The sequence below is a fragment of the Pelophylax lessonae genome, assembly GCF_965119305.1.
Source record: "Pelophylax lessonae genome assembly, chromosome: 8".
Taxonomy (NCBI): domain Eukaryota; kingdom Metazoa; phylum Chordata; class Amphibia; order Anura; family Ranidae; genus Pelophylax; species Pelophylax lessonae.
The window spans coordinates 281001599-281022862 of NC_138775.1; the positions used below are offsets into that span (position 1 = coordinate 281001599).

General features: G+C 43.5%; 1 protein-coding gene across 4 annotated transcripts in view; it reads right to left on the reverse strand.

The window, feature by feature from the left end:
* The window catches only part of PATJ (PATJ crumbs cell polarity complex component), a 483060-nt gene that overhangs the window by 139852 nt on the left and 321944 nt on the right, over nt 1-21264 (reverse strand). For all 4 annotated transcript variants that reach the window (XM_082265149.1, XM_082265150.1, XM_082265148.1 and 1 more), the window contains one exon: nt 14911-15002. In XM_082265149.1, coding sequence (XP_082121275.1) covers nt 14911-15002 — 92 coding nt within the window. The remainder of the gene's footprint in view (nt 1-14910; nt 15003-21264) is intronic.

Below are 21264 nucleotides of genomic sequence, written 5' to 3' on the forward strand. Positions count from 1 at the left end.
TATTCATTAAATATGTCATCTATTATATAGTATACTATAATAAGCAAGATGCCGATGGGTCTTAACATGCAAAGCCAAAATCCCATCTATGATTAAGCCCACAGGGAACTTTAGTTCTAAACTTAAAAATCCATGAGGCCTCTTTCTTCAAACGCAACCATCTCAGATATTCTTCTCTCCAAGACAAAAACACACGTCTCCTGCATGTATACCAGAAAAGTGTCAGAGAAATTAGAGTGCTACAGGGATTCTGGGCTCCACAATATTGCTCCCCAATCCTAACCTCATAGGGGGAATCCTACAATGGGCATAATGGATCGCACAATTGGAACAACCAATCATGTAGACAACATTATTTCTGTTACAATTCATAAGCTGTTCAATGGGGAAAGCCTCACCTGCTGTGAGTTCTACCCCATGTGTTTTTATGTGAACTCCACAATAATGGCAGGTCTTATAACCACACTTAACGTGGGGGTAAACCTTGAATGTAAAATATGAACAAAGCATATCCTTCTATAGTGTGTACTTGTCTCAATCCAGGGCACTAAGTGTAATTTCTGTCTGCTGCCTCGTTCTTGTGCTATCAGCATGAATCACGTTTAACAAGTTTTCCTGAGACAAAGAGAAAAAAGGTGATAACCGCACACAGCCTGTGATTGACAACCTCAGCTCTGTTCCTGTGTGCAGTGGGGGGGGGGGGGGGGGGGGTTGTCCCTTCCCACCAATCAGCTCTCTCACTGAGCTCTGCAGAGTGCAATTTCAGCTCCCCGCTTTCTGGAGGCTCAGACAAACTGTATGAATTCTGCACTTTGATCAGAAGTGGAGAAAAGAAGACTGCAGATAAACAGGAACAACTTATGTGGGAAGATTTGTCTCCTGCATATCACCTGAGAATAGTCCCTTCACTAGGTATATGTAAGGGTTTACAACCACTCGCTGACAGCCCTATAGCACTTTTACTTCTACAGGGCAGCAGCTGTTGGCAGAATCAGGTATATATACGTGATTCTGCATTTGAGTCTGCAGGGGGAGCGCCCGCACCACTGGCAGGCTGCTTCTGCTGTGATAAATCACAGCAGAAGCTGATCTGCGGGTCCCGGGACTCTATGTCCTCTGTCACTCGCCGATCGTTCGTAAAACACAGAGAACTGAGATATTCCTATGTAAACCAGGCTTATCTCAGTTCTGACAGGGGGAGAAGGGACGATCCTGTGTCTCTGTAAAGCAAAGACTAGAATCACTCTCTTCCCTTAGTGAAAGCACCTCACTATGTGCACAAAAACACTGGCTAGGCACACATTCAACCCTTTGATCGCCACAGATGTTTAGCCCCTTTCCAGCCAGTGTCATTAGTACAGTGACAGTGCATATTTTTATCACCCTATTTTTATCACTGATCACTGGTTCCCGCAGTGTCAAAAGTGTCAGTTAGCCCGTTGCAATATTGCAGTTCTGCTATCAGTTGCTGATCACCGCCATTATTAGTATATAAAAAAATAAATCAAAATTCTGCAAATATTTTCCATAGGTTGTAGACGTTACAACATTCATGTAAACCAATCAATATACACTTGTTGGGATTGTTTTTTTTTTTTTTTGCGTGGACCTGCAACGCTGTACCCACATAAAATTGATGTCCTTTTATTTCCCCACAAACAGAGCTTTCTTTTGGTGGTATTTGATCCCCTGTGCGACTTTTTATTTTTTGTGCTATAAACAAAAAAAGAGCGACAATTCTGAAAAATATATATATATATATATATATATATATATACTGTATATCTTTTTCACTTTCTGCTATATAACATTCCCCAAAAAAATGTTAAAATCAAAAATTTTTAACACTTTAGGCCAATTTGTATTCTGCTACATATTTTTGGTAAAAAAAAACAAAAATCGCAATAAGCGTATTTTGGTTGGTTTGCGCAAAAGTTATTGCGTCTACTAACTACGGGAATGATTTATGTCATTTTTATTGTTTTCCTTTTTTTTTTTAAAAAACTAGTAATAGCGGCAATCTGCAATTTTTAACGGGACTGCAACATTGCGGCAGACAGATCGGACCCCTAACTGACATTTTTGACACTTTTGGGGGGACCAGTGACATTACTACAGTAATCAGTGCTAAAAATATGCACTGTTACTGTAATAATGACACTGGCAGGAAGGGGTTAACCCTGTGAGTGATCAAAGTGTTAACTGTGTACCTAGGGGAGTGTTTCTAACTGTATGGGGGAGGGACTTGTGAAATGATCACAGAGACCTGTGTTCCTATATAGAAGGATCACAGGCGCTCTGTGATCATTCCAGAGAGAAGAACGGGTTTACAACAGCTGACCGTCCTCCTCTCTCAGTGGGGAGCGAATGCGGTTGTCAGGCGGCAAAAAAAAAAAAAAAAACAAGGCAGAGCCCTGTCCAGTAATGGATTTTATTCCCTACTAGGAATGGACTCGGGCGTGTTGGGGATCCCACCTGCCCAATCCTGCCAGGAAGCAGACACTGCACATGGCTAATCACAGACAGTGAGACATTTCCCAGTCCGCAGCTGCACAGATCCGGGATGTCTTAGTGCCCATGATTAGCGATGTGCAGTGTCAGCTTCCTGGTGGGATCGGGCAGGTGGGACCCCGAAGACGCCCGAGTCCATCTTTATTCCCTGCTTTGCAGGGAAAGAAAATCTATTACTTCCCCTAGTAAAAGCACCACACAAAGTACACAAAAACACTGGCTAGGCACATATGTAACCCTTTGATCGCCCTTGATGTTTAACCCCTTCCCAGCCAGTGTCATTAGTACAGTGACAGTGCATATTTTTAGCACTGATCACTGTTTTAGTGTCACGGGTTCCCAATAAAGTGTCAGTGTCCAAATATCTGCCGCAAAATTGCAGTCCCGGTATAAGTCCCTGATCGCCGCCATTACTAGTAAAATAAATAAAAATTCTAGCAAAAATCCCATAGTTTGTAGTTTGTCGATGGTATAACTATTGGGCAAACAAATCAATATAAGCCTAATGGGATTTTTTTTTACCAAAAATATGTAGTGGAGTACGTATTTGCCTAAATTTATCAAGAGTTTTGATTTTTTTCTTTATTGGACATGTTTTAGAGAAGAAAGTAAAAAAATGTTTTTGTTTTTTTTTAAATTTGTTTAGAGTGCAAAAAAAAAGCAAAGTAGTAATACCACCAAAAGAAAGCTCTATTTGTGGGAAAAAAAGGACATAAATTTTGTTTGGCTACAGTGTCGCACGACAGCGCAATTGTAAGTTAAAATAACACAGTGATTTTAACAAAAAATGTCCTGGTCATGAAGGGGGGTAAATCTTCCGGAGATCAAGTGATTGAAGCACCTTTCACACCTGGGTGACTCAGAATTCCTGAATTGCGCTATAAACATGCCTAATCGCCCAATTCGAGTTTGTGTGCTCTTTGTGGTTAATGGCCCTCCAAATGAGTTATAGAAAAGGATTTTTTTATCGTTCAACAAAACGATCGAAAAATGCGTAAAAAAGCACTATTTAAAAATACACCAAAGTCGGTTCGAAAAAAAAGGGTACAGGAGCTACTTGGTCACATTTTTGGTAGTGGAGGGAAACCCAGTTAAGTTTATGATAAAGTCACTTAAAAAAGTGATAAAAAACACAAAAGAGGTTGAAAAACGCGACTTTCCCGTGTTGCTCAGATGGGAATTAAGCTTTAGGCTACGTTCACATCTTGGCGTTGCTAATTACAGGTGTTTTTTAGGCGTTTTTAAGCAGGCATTTTTAGGTTGACTAGTGACCAAAGGAAAAAAATAAAAACGCCTGTAATCTGCCCAAAAAAAAGCTCATGTACTTTTTTGAGCGTTGGGCATTTTGCTTAACCACTTACCGCAAAGTGATGTACCGGTACGTCGGCTGACTTTGCGTGGTTATACCGGGATGATGCCTCTAGCTAGAGGCATCATCCCGGTACCGTTGTTAAGAGCCGGCGGTCGGCTTTCCGGCAGTGATGACCGATGTGGCTTGGGAGTTGCTCGATCGTTACCCCGGCGAGCGGGAGGGGATGTTTACATTGCTTGTGACAGCAATAAAAGTTTTTTAAACCTGTGTTAAAATTAAAAAAATAATAAAAATAAAATAAATAGGGAAAAAAAAAAAAAAAAAGGAGCCGCCCCCGTCGCCGTTAGCTCACGCACGAAAGAAAACGTATACGGAAGTCGAGCTGCAAATTAAATCGCTGTTCAAACCACACATGTGAGGTATCGCCGCGATCGCAAGAGCGTGAGAAATGTAAAAAAAAAGAGCTAAACTCTAACTCTAAACTGGTAAACATTAAAAAAATTTAAAGCGTCGCCTATGGAGATTTCTATTGACCGTAGTTTGTCGCCATTCCACGGGTGTGCGCATTTTTAAACCGCAACATATGGGGTATCTATTTACTCGGTGTGACATCTTTCACAATATACAAAAAAAAAATGGGCTAAGTTCAGTTTTTTTTTTAATGCAGTGAAATTTGACTTTTCGTAATTTTTCCAAAAAAATGGTGTTTGAAAGACCGCTGCGCAAATACCACGTGACAAAAAATATTGCAATGACTGCCATTTTATTCTCCAGAGTCTTTGCTAAAATATATATATATATATATATATATATATATATATATATATATAATGTTTGGGGGTTCTAAGTAATTTTCTAGCAAAAAATACTGATTTTAACTTGTAAACAAAAAGTGTCAAAAATAGGCCTGGGGCTTAAGTGGTTAAAAAGTCAAAACACTCAAATGTGAACAGGGGCCACTGAAATGAATAGGATTTGTCTTGTTGGGCATTTTTTGAGCTGATCCTAGAGCAGAAAAAAAGCCCCAAAACGCCTACATGTGAACTTAGCCTTAAGGTTAGTACTTCATAACATAACTCTAATAAAGGAACAGGAAAGGAAAGGATTTTACAGGTGGGAGTTGGTTACGTTGTGTTTTTTCTTATCCTGGGGTTTCCATTGTAAGATGATGAAATAAGTCAGCAGTCTGCTGCGATTTGGCACAAGACAGCTGACAGCGAGGAGCTGTGGAGATAGCGCTTCAGGCGGTGGATATCTGCATGTTACGTGACACAGGGACAAGGACACCAAATGTCACTGAAACAAATTCCGTTGTGGAAGAACCTCGTCAGATCAATGACATGAATTTCCCGAGTCAATTACAAGAGGGGAGGTTTCAAGGATTCATCTCCTTGTTAAGCCCAATCCACCCTTGGCGGCGAAAAAGATAAATCTAATGACAATAGCAATGTCCGGCGACTCGGGAACAAGACAGATACTGCGCACGGGGGAAAGATTTAATGCTGGAGATGTAACACAGATGTGTGGAAGGAGTAGAGAGTCATGGAAGGAAATGAGGAGATAGAAAAATGCTCATAATACATAGCATTAAAGGGGAACTCAAACCGCTAAGAAAGCATGGAAACCCCGTTATACATATGCTATTATATTGTATCAGGGCTTTTTTTCAGCTGGAACTTGGTGGAAACTCAGTCAGAGGCGTAACTAGAACCTTCAGGGCCCCGATGCAAAGAACCATGAAAGGCCCCCCAGACTCCTGGCCGAGGCCCTTCCCATCAAGCCTGGGGCTCTTCCCACTGATCCTGGGGCCCTTTACTCTCATTGCGGGGCCCTTTATTACGGTCCCCGCAGCGCGATCCTTTCACAATTTCTGCAGTGGGCCCCCTTACTGCCATCTTGGGGCCTCCCCACGGTGGTGGAATGCCAGGACCCAGTTGCAAGTGTGATCTTTGCGATCCTGGAAGTTCACCCACTGGTCCTGGAAGTTCACCCAATTTTATTTTTTGGTATTTTAATTGTATTATTTTTTATCATTTTATTTTATTTTACAATGTCACTGACTATGACTGTCCATTCAGGAAAGGAAGGAGCTGGTAAATTACATATTTACCGACCCCTCCCTGGTTCTCTATTGTGACACATCCCCTGCAGCAGCCGGAGGGAAGAAAGCACAGTGGGCGGGGGGGGAGGACCAGGGGAGCACACAGGGGCCCAGAGACAGCAGAACACAAGTGAACTGGATAGGAGGAGCAGCATACAGAGGAACCAATCTCCTCCATTTTCCTCCTGCAGCTACAGGAGGAAAAAAGGACAGTGATTTCTCTACATGCTGCCCCCGCCGCCCCTCCTATCCAGGTGTACAGGGGAGCTGCACAGGCCCCCTGGAGCATGGGGCCCGGTTGCAACTTCTGCAACCCCTGTAGTTACACCCCTGAACTCAGTTCCACCACCTCCGGCTCAGACCCTCTGCTCCCCGCTCACCACTATCACATGTAAATACAGAAGTACAACTTGTCTCCCAACAGATGCAGGTGCCTGGGGTAAAGTGCAGATGCCTACACCCCTACAGAACGATCTCCCTGCAAGTGAGAGAGGTGGAGCCTCCTACAGTGTAAGGGGAGGTAATAGAGCTGGCTGAGTGCTTCAGCTTAATAAAGAAACAAAAGTAAGACGTAGATGTGGAAGACGGTAAAGGAAGGGTGGAGCAGATGGGGCAGTGGAGGTGGGGTTGCATGCAGAGGTCAGAGTTGAAAAGGGGTGAAAGTGAAATGTGGATAGGGGATACAGCTGTGGAAGAAGGCTGAACTCTGCAATCTGCATGCAGTGCACTCCTGAATTCTACACTATGTACATAACGCACCCCCAAATTCTGCATGTAGCACACCTCTGAACTTTGCACTCTGTGTGTAACCCCCACCCCAACTCTGCACTTGGTATCTAATGCAATCCTGGCATTTAGCGCCCCTTCAATTTCCTCCCACTGTTAGTGAAATTTGACTACAGCCACAATTTGATGAAGTTTGTAGTGTGTTTTTATGTTGGGGGGGGGGGGGGAGCCCTGTGTATTATTACCCCCCGCTGAACTACCTGACAATGGCCTGTCCTGCAGGCTATGTTTTATGGACTTATAAGGGTCATTGGACGTCCAACCTCTCCGTTTGCCTTCCCCTCTTACGCCGTCAGCCCAGTTTCAACTTTCAGCTGGTATATGGAAAATGCAATAGAAAGACAGATTCAGGTGATTAGGTTTGGTAGCTTAAAAAAAAGAATTTTAATGGAACTGAATCCTACAGAACAGTCATATGATGGCACCGCAATCGTCTGATAGTCAGGGATTACGGGAAAGAGAAGCTGCTGTGACACATTGGGCACACACATGTGCGCATAGTTTAGCCCATAGAATTGTACACAGGCGCACACAGTCGCAGGAGTCCACATGCGCAGGATTGCGTGCACTTACAGGAGCGCGTCCACAGTCTCCAATGGCGCCAGACATTCTATTTAAAGGATGCTTAGACTCCTGCTCAGCACTGACTGGTCTTCAGTTGTTTCCTTGTGCCCTGCTCGAATTCTGTATGATATCCGTTGCTGACCGGTCTTGTTATTGACCTGACCTTGGATTCTTCCGATCATCAGTTCCCGACCTCGGCTTACTCCTCACCTTGCTCCTGTCTGATGCTTTGGTACCTCACTGCTTGCTCACTGCCAACTCCAGCTATCCTGACTACACTTGTCTACTGTTTGCCTTCACGTTACCTCTGAGTGCCTGCGCTGGCTGCCCCTCTTTCCAGCTCCAGCAGACATGATGTGCTCCTGTCTCAAACCTGCTGGGAGCTCCGGCAAGTTACGTATCCTGAACCTGCAATCTTAGTGGAGTGCCCCTTTAACCTCGGCTGAGCTATCCGGCATTGTCTCAGTTCCTGACCTGATGTTCTGTCTGACCCACCAAGTCTACAACTCCAACCACAAGCTCTGCAATCAACACTTGCTGGCACTTGTGTTTCTCCTGTCCCTTGGCACATCTCTTGCACTCTGGGCTGGAGGTACAAGAGAGGCCGACCTCGTCAATTCAGTATCCCACCACGTAGGCGAGAGCCACAGTTGCCATTACAGTTCAGACCTTTCTTCTCTTTTATGATAGCAATGACAATGGATGTAGGGAGATCTAGGAAATAACGGACTTGTGATATTTCTGAAATACAGCTGCAAGAAAAAGTATGCAGTTTGTGCAGAAATCCATATCATTCCAAAGGGTTCACATACTTTTTCTTGCAGCTGTACAAATCCTCTCTATTCAGCGACTTGCATTGCTGATTTTTTTTAAGCACATGCAGCACAGCAGGAGGTGCTCTTCCCCAATCAGTGCTGGCTCTCATCCGTGTCGCTGAGTTCTCCCCCTTGTCATAATAATCTACCAATTATTAGAGGATTAATGCAGAGCAATTTTCAGAACAGATGAGACAGGAGAGAGAAAAATTCAGTAACACATTGCAAATAGCCCAATATAATTTTACTGGAGTCAGATCAGTGAAAAAATTAACATTAAAAACTGCGGATGTCTTACTATGGTAACTTCTATAATGTACTTCTTTGGTCACAGTTATGTAAAAAAAAAGAAAAAAAGAAAAAAAAAAGGAATTCTAAAAAAGAAAATAAAATGTTTTTTTTCTCTTTTTTTACATACTGTCACCAGTCAGTGTCCCTGATCACTGCTACACCAGTTACAGGCAGTCCCCCAGTTATAAACATCCGACTTACAAACAGGGGGAGACAACAGGAAATGAGAGGAAATCTCCCCCTAGGAAGAGATATTCACTCCTGTAAGAGTTCTCATGGGATAAAGGTGTCTCCACTGAAGCTTTTTCACCAATCCTTGTTTCCACAACAACCCAAAATGTTCAAAATCCAATTGTCACAGGAACAGAAAGTGACCCGAAATCTTATGAACAGGGGACAGCAAAACAAACGATACAGGGGTGTTAACCCTTCCCTATGCTATCTAAAATAACTGAAAAATAATTTTTTTGGACTGGAGTTACACTTAAAAAATATACTTGTTCCATCGTACATACAAATTCAACTTAAAGCGGAGATCCACCAAAAAGTGGAAGCTCTGCTTGTTTGCTTCCTCCCCCCCGTCTGAACTTCAAGTGATTTTTCCCAGCAGCGACTATAGGCGCTAGCAAATAATCACTGTGTGTTCTCCCGGCAGGGGCAGCGCCACGTGTCCCCCTGCCAGAAGAAGACAATAGCTCCACTGGAGGGATTCCCCCATCAACACTGACTGTTGAAATCAATTTTCTTTCCTGCAACCAGTGGCGGCCCGTCTATTGGGGGCGCCGCCCCCGCATCCATGCGTCCGGCCCTCTAATCTACATGCAGGGCACCGGACACATGGATTCTAATGGGGGTTTTTTTTTTTAAGCAGGTGATTAGAGCCAGAGGCTCTAATAGGCTTCAAAAAAGAGTGGGCGCGGGGCGCAGAGCACTGCACCCTGAGCCCACCCAGTTGTGTGACAATAGCTATTGTCACACGGATCCTCCTCCTGGCAAATCAGGAAGCAGGTCCTGAGATCCGTTTCCCTATTGGCCGAAAGAAGAAGCCATGCCATTGGCCAAGGAGGAAGAGTTGGGAAACGCAGGAGACTGAGGGGAAGCTGCCGCTGCTGCCTGCCCTCCACATGGTGAGTGAGCTGGAGACTCGGGGAAGGGTGTATGGTGTGCAGGCTGTTGTGGTCCGGGGGGGGGGGGGTATGGTGCGGTCCGTCTGCTGCCTCCACCCCCGGCCCATGGAGCACCAGCCGCCACTGCCTGCAACCCATTAATGACCGGCTTTACCCCTGACCTCTGCGTTACAGTCTAATGATCTCTGAACTGTTTCAAACTTCCTTACTGTTTAATAGGGCCGTACATAGCATTGCCTTAATAAAAAGAAAATAACAAAAAATGTGACCAAGGCGGCAGGTTCTGTTTGAACTATTCAGCACTTTCTTGTGATTTAGCTAATGGGCCATACACACTATAAGATTTTCTGAAGACTTTTTCCTTTAGACTTACCAAAACCATATAATATGAGGTCAAACCTAAACACTTTGTATGCAATCTGGCAGGCCATTGCACTACATAGAAAAGGTAAATCTGAAGGAAAAAGTCTTCAGAAAATCTTATAGTGTGTATGGCCCTTAACCCATATTCTTCTCATTAAGTTATTTTTATAGATCAAGCACTCAAATGTATTGTATACAGGTAGATGAAGATTGATGGAAGAACCTGTAACCTTCCCTATAAGAATTTTAGAATTCTGCTCTACAAACGATTATCTGGGTGATTTTTCTGGAAGAGGTTATTCCTCCCCGGCGGTCAGGCGGCTCCATCGGGCCATCATGTGCTGTTGAAGCACTTAATCATTTCTCCCCTGCAAACTCGAACATCCTCAGTCTCCTACAAAGTCAGCTATGCTAAGATATGCAAATAAAGAGCTGACTAAGGCGCTTACTTAAACGCTAAATTATTTCTTTTGATCTCTCCCAGCAAGACGTTTTAATATTAATCTCCACACAATGGAGAGAAGGTTTTGAAAGGAACGGAGAATTGAATGTTTTCAGATCTGTAAACGGGATTTTTTACATCAAGTAATTCCAGAGTTAATTAAATTAAAACTTTATAGTGAAGTCTCTGGTGGGTCCTTTGCTCAACCTAGGTAAAATGGCAATTAAACAGCCCATTAAAGCTGCATAATGACCTAATTTTGTTACATGAGGTGGAGATAAGCCACATCAGTGCAAAACAGTCCAGAGAAGAAGCCTCACCTGCATGGTGGGAGCCAGAATTCAACCAACAACCTCAAAAGATCTCTATTTAACAAAGATGCACAGTGTCTGTAGACTTTGGCTAATTTCTTCGGGGTGTAGCTCTCTATCTACAGTGGGGGAAATAATTATTTGAGCCCCTGCAGATTTTGTAAGTTTGCCAATTACAAAGAAATGAAGGATCTATAATTTTTTTTTATCATAGGTGTATTTTAACCACTTGCCAACTGCCTAACGACGATTTACGTCGGCAGTCAACCCCTCACAGGCAAAGCGACGTAGGTCTACGTCGCTAGCCTGTGAGGGTCTAGGGAGCGAGCGCACGCCGCTGGAGGCGCGCTCCCGCTCGCTCACAGACCCCCCCCCCCCCGGGCGAGTGAATGGCGGACCCGATGTCCGCCAGTCACTCGCGATCGTCGGTTACAGAGGGAGAAAGGCAGGCGGCTAAAGTAAACAAAGCCACCTGTCATTCTCCCTTGTGTAACAGCAGAGATCATACGGTCCTGCTATGTAGGACCGTAGATCTGTGCTGTTACACAAACAGCCACATCCAATCACAGTAAGAATCACGCCCCTAGGGACACACTTAACCCCTCCCTCTCAAATAAAGTTAACCCCTTCCCTGCCAGTGTCATTTTTACAGTAACAGTGCATATGTATAGCACTGATTACTGTAGTAATGTCACTGGTAACCCCAAAAGTGTCAAAAATGTCAGTCAAGGGTCCGATGTGTCCGCCACAATGTCGCAGTCCCGCAAAAAAAAAAAAAAAAAAATCGCAGATCGCCGCCATTACTCATTAAAAAAAAAAACAATAAAAATGACAAAAATCTTTCCCTTTGTTAGTAAACGCAATAACTTTTGCGCAAACCAATCAAAATACGCTTTTTGCGATTTTTTTTACCAAACATATGTAGCAGAAAACAAATTGGCCCTTTTTTTTGGGGGGGAATTTTATAAAAAAATCTGAAAAATAGTTATTTTTGCAAAATTGTCGCTCTTTTTTTGTTTACAGCGCATGATCAAAAAATTGCACAGGTGATCAAATACCACCAAAAGAAAGCTCTGTTTGTGGGAAAAAAAAGGACGTCAATTTCATTTGGGTACAGCATCGCACGACCGCGCAATTGTCCGTTAAAGTCACGCAGTGCTGAATCGCAAAATAGGCCCTGGTTAGGAAGGGGGTAAAATCTTCCGGGGCTTAAGTGGTTAAATGATAGAGGCAGAATATTAACCAAAAATCCAGAAAAAACACATGATACATGTGTACAATGTAAAAAAAATTAGTTCAGTGAGTAAAATAAAGTATTTGATCCCCTACCAACTAACAATAATTTTGGCTCCCAAAGACTGGCTAAAGTATGTGCTCGTGTGGTTCACAGTTTAGTTCTGTCCATTTAAGAAGGTGCTCCCAACGACAACTCATTATGTGTATAAAAGACACCTGTCCACAGAATCTTTCTTCTATTCAAACCTCACCATCATGGGCAACACCAAAGAGCTGTCAAAGGATGTCAGAGACAAAGATTGTAGACCTGCACAAAGCTGAAATGGGCTACAAGGCCATCAGCAAGAAGCTGGGTGAGAAGGAGACAATTATTATTATTATTTATTAATATTACAACTATTGAAATAATTTTTTGCATATGGAAGAAAAACAAAATAACAATTAAAACGCTCTCGGTCTGGAGCTTCATGCAAGATTTCGCCTCATGGGGTAAGGGGGATCATGAGAAAAGGAGGGATCAGCCCAGAACTACACATTATGGAGCTTGCGATTGATCTGAACGCAGTTGGGACAACAGTCACCAAATAAACCATTGGTAACACAATACGCCGCCATGGATCGAAATCCTGCAGCACCTGCAAGGTCCTCTTCCTCAGGAAGGCACATGTACAGACCTGTCTAAAGTTTGCCAATGAACATCCAATAGATTCAGAGAAGTGCTCTGGTCAGATGGGACCAGAATTGAACTCTTTGGCAATAACTCGCGGTGTTTGGTGCAAGAAAACTGACAATATGACCCTAAGAACACCATCCCTACAGTCAAGCAGGTGGGAACATGATGCTTTGGGGCTGTTTCTCTGCTAAAGGTGCAGGACGACTTTGCCGCATTGAGGGGCCAATTGGGGGGACCCATTTATTGTAAAGTCGGAAGATAACCTTCTTCCCTCAGCCAGAACACTGAAGATGGGTCTTCCAGCATGACAATGACCCAAAACATACCTCCAAGGCAACAAAGGATTGGCTCAAGAAGAAGCACATTAAGGTCATGGAGTGGCCTAGCCAGGCTCCAGACCCTAATCTTATAGAACATTTATGGAGGGAGCTGAAACTTTGAGTTAACAAGCGACAGCCAAGAATCCTTAAGGATTTAGAGAAGATCTGTAAGAAGAGTGGACCAAAATCCCTACTGAGATGTGTGCAAACCTGACAACCAACTACAACAAACGTCTTACCTCTGAGCTTGCCAACAAGGGTTTCTCCACCAAGTAATAGGTCATTTTTTGCTTTGGGGATCAAATACTTTTCTTACTCACTGAACTGCCACTAAATTTATAACATTTCTATCATGTGCTTTTTCTGGATTTTTGGTTGATATTCTGTCTTTATCATTTAAAATACATCTATTTAATCACTTAAGCCCCGGAAGATTTTACCCCCTTCCTGACCAGGGTTTTTTTTGCGATTTTTTTACTGCGTGACTAACGGACAATTGCGCGGTCGTGTGACGCTGTACCTAAACGAATTTCACGTCCTTTTTTTCCCACAAACAGAGCTTTCTTTTGGTGGTATTTGATCACCTGTGCGATTTTTTGATCATGCGCTATAAACAAAAAAAAAAGCGTAAATTTTGCAAAAATAACAATATTTTTCACTTTTTTTTTTATATGAAATTCCCCCCCAAAAAAATGTAAAAATCTAAATTTTTTAACATTTTCGGCCAATTTGTTTTATGCTACATATGTTTGGTAAAAAAAAAAAAAAAAATCGCAAAAAGCGTATTTTGATTGGTTTGCGCAAAAGTTATCGCGTTTACTAACAAAGGGAAAGATTTTTGTCATTTTTGGTGTTTTTTTTTTTAATGAGTAATGGCGGCGATCTGCGATTTTTTTTGCGGTACTGCGACATTGCGGCGGACAGATCGGACCCTTGACTGACATTTTTGACACTTTTGGGGGTACCAGTGACTTTACTGCAGTAATCAGTGCTATACATATGCACTGTTACTGTAAAAATGACACTGGCAGGGAAGGGGTTAACTGTATTGGACAGGGAGGGGTTAAGTGTGTCCTAGGGGCGTGTTTATAAATGTAGTGGGACAGGTCTTCTATTGTAAAAACAGAGATCAACAGTTCTACATAGTAGAACCGTCTGATCTCCATTTTTACACAGGGGAGAATGACAGGCGGCTTGTTTACATAAGCCGCCCGCCTTTCTCCCGCTCTACCGACGATCGTAGTGTGACCGGCGGATATCGGGTCCGCCGGTCACACGCCCGGACTCCTCTGTGAACGAGCCAAGGCAGGCGGGCGCGCACCTCAGCGCGCCTCAGGAGGAACTATCCCTCCTACTGACACCAATGACAAGGCACCATTCCCTCCACTTACACCAACAATGGGGGAACTAGTCTTTCCATTGATACCAACGAGGCACCATTTCTTCTACTAACACCAAGGATGGAACACTAATCCTTTCACTGGCACCAACAATGGAGCACACCATTGCTTTCACTGACATCAACAATTTGAAGTATTCTTTCAACTGGCAACAACGAGGCACCATTTCTTCTACTGACATTAAGGATGAGGCACGATTACTTTAACTGACAATGAGACACTACTCCTTCTAATGACAACAATGGGATACTATTCTTTTCATTGACACCAACAATAGGACACTATGACACCAAGGACGAGGCACTATTCCTCCCACTGACACCAACAATGGGACACATTTCCTTCCATTGACACCATTGTTGGGGCACTATTCCTCCCACTGTCACCAACGATGGGACACTTTTCCTTCCATTGACACCAGCGATGGGGCATTATTCCTCACACTAACACCAACAACTTCCACTATTCCTCCTACCAATACCAATGAGGGGGCATCATTACTTCTTGTACTGACTACATGCGCTATGTAATTTCCTTACTCCCACTGACAACCAAATCTGCATGGACAGTAATCTGGCTCTTTGTTTAGACGATTTGGAGGCCCCTGATTTACACCATCAGGAATAAATCCAGCACATAAACTCCTCTAATGTCTTACCTTATAAGCACAAGCTTCAGTTTGGAAGGGGCAGTCTTGATAATGGCAGATGCATTCTGATGGCTTTTCCCAAACAAAATGTTATTGTTCAGCTAAAAAAGAAAAAAATGAAAAAAGAAAATTTAAAGATAGTAAACATATCGTTGGATCAAATAATTTTTATGTCAACTGATTCACATGGAAAAGCACACAGTAGCTTCTTTTGAGTGAGTGTTAATCAACCCTGGAAGACTAAGTCCCAGTTCACACTGGTGCGATGCGGGAAATCCTGCCAATCAGTGTCGGTTCCCACATCGCACAGTGGTTCACACTGAGAGCTGCGAATCGCTGGGGGTGTCCATGTGCAGTTAAAGACACCCCCCGATTGGGGGAACTGTGAAAGGGTGCAGGAATCGGATCGCATAAGTGTGAACACAATGCGATCCGATTCCAGTGCGAACCAAAATAAGGGTCCTGCACCATTTTGGTGCGAATGCAATGCAATTTCAGCCATACATTTTTTATGGCTGTAATCGCATCGCACAGACATCACATGCAGTGCGAATCGCATGCGATGTTTGGCATCGCACTAGTGTGAACCGGCACTAATTGAGGACTTTAATGTCTTTTACAGTCTAGGCACTGCTGGAAATATCTGGGCTACACAAGGTATAAAACAGACTAAGAACCTGTTTACACCATTTGCAGTAACACATGTGTTGCTGCAATGTGGTGCCATTCATAGCAGGTGCACAGGAAGAGGGGAAAGAGTAGAGTGCTGGGGCCAGACTTAAAGAACTTAAGTGCTTTCCTTATGAACTTTATGCATGAATTGTTTGGCATTGCTTTCTGCTACAAAGGTCAGACGGTCGCACACCGCTGGTATCACTCACAAGATACTTTATTGGAGACTTCAGACAGAACACCATGGCATGTTCTCTCTGAGCAGTCTCCAGTAAAGTTTCTTGTGGATGATACCAGCGGTGTGCGACCCTCCTTTTCGGACTTGCGGTAGATACATTTATATAATCTTACAGATACATTCGGCCCTTTAGAACCATATCAACCAGAATGCTGATGCAGCCCTCAATGAAATTGAGTTCGACACTCCTGCTCTATAGCTAGGTTTTTGGCCTTTTGACAGGCCACCACAAGAAAGAAGGTATCTGCTGTGAAGGAACGTATATTCTTCGTACTGTTATATTTAAAGACCTTAAGGTAGAAAGTTGGCCATTGCACCAAGGACAAGTTTTTTTCTGACCCTTTGGGCCCACTTTAAATGGACAGTAACAAGAACTTTGCCAGGAAAGTTCAGCTGCAGATTTTTTGAAACGTTTTGAAAATTGGTCGTTGGATTGGAAGAAAAGTTGCTCAAGTCATGGTTTAGGTGCATTGGAATAATGGACTCAGTTCCTGGATCCCTTTCTGCATGGATCGTACCTTTTCTTATAAATGTATTAAGACTTCTTTGGGCTTCCTCCAAAAATATAATAAAAAAAAAAAAAGTCTGTTGGATTCTTTGTAAATATCAGAGACTTCAGGGTATGGGATAACATGTGACCTTCTACCCTTCGTTCCAGGATGCAGTGCTCAGGTCAGAGTGGCCAATTGGCAGGCCTGATTATGGTTACATGCATGAGGGTAGAAGGCAAAAGCTCTGACACAGCCTGGCACAAAGGGACTGGATCCCAGGCTCTCGCAGACAAATGGAGACTGGATCCCAGGCTCTCACAGACAAATGGGAGCAGCGGGGGAAGAGTGACAAAATGTGAGAATAAAGTATGCTGGAGAGTTGGCATTTCAAGAGAACCGGTCACTTCTGGGAGTTCTTTTTTAGTTTGTAAATTTTACTTACCTTTATAGATCTGAAGTTCCACTGCCTGCACACTTATTAAGCTCTTGCCTGAGGGCGCTGGGTAGTCAAAATATCCCTGATCCAACATCAATTTTATCAGTGCAGTGCACAACACTGGAACCAAAAGCAGGCAGAAGTGTGGTGTAGAGTCTAGACTGTATGGTCATTTAGGGTTAATATATGGGCAGCACAGTCATGAGTGCCCAGCTGTCCACAGAACTTTTTTCAGGGGGGGGCATCATTTTAAGGTCACCCATGCACCGCCCCTTTTCAACAATGTCATGAAGGGGAGGGGCTTAGTCATATTTATTTTTGAGTATTTATTTTTAAAGGGGAAATGGCAGAATTTATTTTTAAAGCGTTTGTTAACCTAAAAAAAAAAATAAAATATTGATCCTGTTCCCTTAAAGCATGTTATACAACACAGTGCTTGTGCTGTGTAATTTGGGCCCCTTCCATCACCTAAAATACCTGGCTGATCCTGCCTGGCTATGTCCTCCCCTCTGTAAACTGACCACGGTATACCATCGCTGCTGAGCCCCGACACCATGGTCAGTGACCGTGCCTCCGTCATCTGCAGCCCTCCTGTACTCCTCTGTGCTCTCTCCCCCCTCCGTGCTCTCTCCCCCCCCCTCCCTGTCTGCTCCTGAGTCAGTGCCCGTCCCCTACCCTCCTGCTGTATTTTCATTTAAGGTTTCATATCCTGTCTACAGTCTGTTTAATAATCCTGTGTGCTCGTGTCAGGGTTTTATAAAAATAAGCCATTCTTTACCAGTTTTCAGAGCGCCGATTGCCGCTCACGTGACCCGCCGCCTTTCTCCTCCTCTCGGCCTCTCCTCCTCCCCTCCTGACTGACGTCAGCGGGGAATCCTTGGCCCCATCTCCTGCAGGTAGTTTGTCAGACGGGGAGAGGAGGGAGTAGGCGGGTCACGGGCAGCCAATCGGCGCTCTAAAAACTGGTAAAGAATGGCTTTTTTTTTTTAAATACATAAACAGTCACAGGGGACACCGGATAAACAGACCAGACAGGATGGTATAAAGTGGCTTACCAACCACTTTAAAGGGGAAGTTGAGATTCTGGGGGGGGGGGGGGCACTTGCCCCCCCCATGCGGACGCCCATGAGCACAGTGGTTAAGTGGTTAGCACTTCCGCCAACAGCACTAGGGTCATTGGTTTAAATCCCAAACATGGCACTACCTGCCTGGAGTTTGCATGTTTTCCCTGTACCCGCGTGGTTTTCCTCTCACACTCCAAAGACATGCTGGTAGGTTATCTGTTTCCTGTTTAACCCCTTGACCTCCAGAAGGTTTACCCCCTTTCCTGACCAGCCAATTTTTGTGATACGGCACTGTGTTACTTTAACTGACAACTGCGCCGTCATGCTATGCTGTATGAATTTATGTCAAATAGAGCTTTCTTTTGGTGGTATTTGATCACCACTGTGTTTTTTTTTTTTTTTTGTTTGCGCTAAAAAAGAAAAAAAAAAGTAAATTTTGAAAAAAAAAAATATATTTTTTACATTCAGCTATAAAACATACCCAATAAAAAAAAAACTTAACAAATCTAATTTCTTGATAAATTTAGGCCAATATGTATTCTGCTACACATTTTCGGTAATATGTATATATGGATTGGTTTGTGTAAAAGTTATGGCGTCTACAAACTACAGGATATATATGCTAGAATTTTGATTTATTTTTTATTTTTTTACTATTAATGGCGGCGATCAGCGACTTAAAGCGGGTCTGTGATATTGCAGCGGACATTCGGACACTGACACTTTTGACATTTTGTGGGAACCAGCGTTTCTAATGGCTCGTTTCCACTGAGCGGTACGGTTCGGTACGCAATTTTTGCCGTTTCCATTGTGAATGGTACCCTAATTCCAAACCGTACCACTTTTTTGGGACCCTTTCGTTGGGGTACCAAGCACATTAGTACCGTACCAACAGGGTGGAGCTACACTCTGCAGAACTTTGATTGGTTGACAGAGAATCTCCGATCACAGCTTTCCTGCTACACCATGGCTATCACGAAAGGGTACTATTGGCAGTGGAAACGCAAGGTGTACCGTTCCGAACCGTACCGTACCACTCAGTGGAAACGAGGCATAATACACTGATCAGTGCTAAAAATAGGCACGGTCACTGTACTAAGGTAATATGTACCTTACTTTATATTAAATGTACTATACTGTTGACAAATACATACTTTTTTATAAAATATTTTTGTATATCACTTTTGAAACTATAAGACCCCGTTCACACTGGGGTGATCCGACTTGCCGGGGCGACCTCACAGGTCACGGCGCACAGGTCGCACCGCGACCTCGGAGCGGCCCGGCACGGACTTCATAACATTGAAGTCAATGCAGGTCGCTCCTGGTCGCCCCAAAGAAGCACCGGACCCTTTTTCTAGTGTCGCTTTTACTTGTGTCGCTCCTATTAGAACGGGTCCACAGCTTCTCTATGGCAGACGACCTACGGCGACCTGTCAGGCGACCAGGTCGCCCCAGTGTGCACGGGGTCTTAAACACTGAATTGTAATGGAAACATTGATGACTCTTGTATGCCTTTAAAGTCCCATCGCAAAGGGGGAAAAATTTGTGTTTTGTCACTACTACGGACACTGGCTGAGAAAGGGTTAAACATCAGGGGCGATTAAAGGGTTAAATGTGTGCCTAGCCAGTGTTTAAGTGTACTGTGTGTGGTGCTTTTACTAAGGAATATGATGGATTTTATCCCCTGCTTTGCAGGGAAAGAAAATATATTACTTCTCCCACTGACAGGACAAAGCTCTGCCTGGTTTACATAGGCAAGGCTCTGTCCTGTGTAAATTTACTGACGAGTGGGCCAGCAGTAATCCATTGGCCGGCACCTGCTGATCGACATCTGCTGTGTTTAATCACAGTACAGCCGGGTCACCGGCGGTGCGTGCCCCCTACCCGGAAGTGCCAGATCACGTACCTAGTACATGAGCTGGCACATCTGAGCCATCTTTCCGCCATATAAATGTGCTATATCGGCGGCAAGCGGTAAATTGGACCTAGTATATTTGTATGAATGTGAGTTGGAGACCTCAAATTGTAAGAAACTTGAGGGCAGGGATGGATGTTAACCCCTTGGAGTCTAAGCCTTTTCCTGACATATGTTGCTTATACAAGTTAAAATCATAATTTTTTGCTAGAAAATTACTTAGAACCTCCAAACATCTATATATTTTTTTTGGCAGAGAATAAAATGGCGATTACTGCAATATTTTTTGTCACACAGAATTTGCGTAGCGGTCTTCCAAATGCAATTTTTTGGGGAAGAAACACACTTTAATGAAAAAAAAAAAAAACAGTAAAGTTAGCCCAATTGATTTGTATAATGTGAAAGATGATGTTATGCTGAGTAAATAGATACCTAGTATGTTATGCTTTAAAATTGAGCATACTTGTGGAATGGCGAAAAACTTCGGTACTTAAAAATGTCCATAGGCGACGATTTAATAAATGTTACGGTTACCAGTTTAGAGTTACAGTGGAGGTCTTGTGCTAGAATTATTGCTCTCGCTCTACGATAGCGTCAATATCTCACATGTATGATTTGAACACTGTTTACATATGTGGGCGCGACTTGCGTATGGTTTCGCTTCTGCGCGCAAGCACAGAAGGACAGGGAGCTTTACATTTATTTTTTTCTTAATTTTTTTTTTTTTTTTTACACTGCTCATTTAAAAAAAAAAATGCTTTTGATCACTTTTATTGCTGTCACATCCCATTTGACAGTAATAGGCAGTGACAGGTACTCTTTATGAAGGGATCTGGGGTCTTTTAGACCCCAGATCCCTCCTCTGCACTTCAAAGCATTTAAAACGCAAGTTTGGCTGTTTTGAATGCTGTCTTTTTTTTTTTTAAATCTGGTGCCTTTAAGGCTCCAGTACCCGGAAGTGATGTCATGACATCACTTCCGGGTTTTTACATCGGAGACCTGATCAGAGTTTAATCCGGCTTTGTTCGGGTCTACGGCCAGCCGGGAGACGTGCCGGCTGGTCACTCAGGTCTCCGGGTGGGATTGGAGACCCGGGCAGCAGGATGGGGGGGGGGGCATCCCCTCCTGCTCCTTGTAATGTCAACCAAGCAGCTGCTGAGCCGCATCAGTTGTTATTAGAAGAAAGCTGACCGTCGGCTCTAAACAACGGTACCAGGGTGATGCCTCAAGCTGCAGGCATCACTTCGGTACAACCCCGAGAACCCGAGGCCGCATATTTGCGTTCCATCAGTATGAAGTGGTTAATGTACAATATATAAATAAAGCACTGAGTAAATTGACAATGCTATACAAGTACCTGTAATAAATAATAAATACGTACGATGTAGCAGCAGCATCAAGAATAGTTGCGGTGTACAAGGTGATATCAGCAATCTGGATGTAGACATCTCAAGGCGAGCCGATGCATTAACAGATTGCTGCTTTCAATGGGAGAAGACTATTATAAAAGGTACTTGAAGTTGTTAGGAGACACTTACATAGCT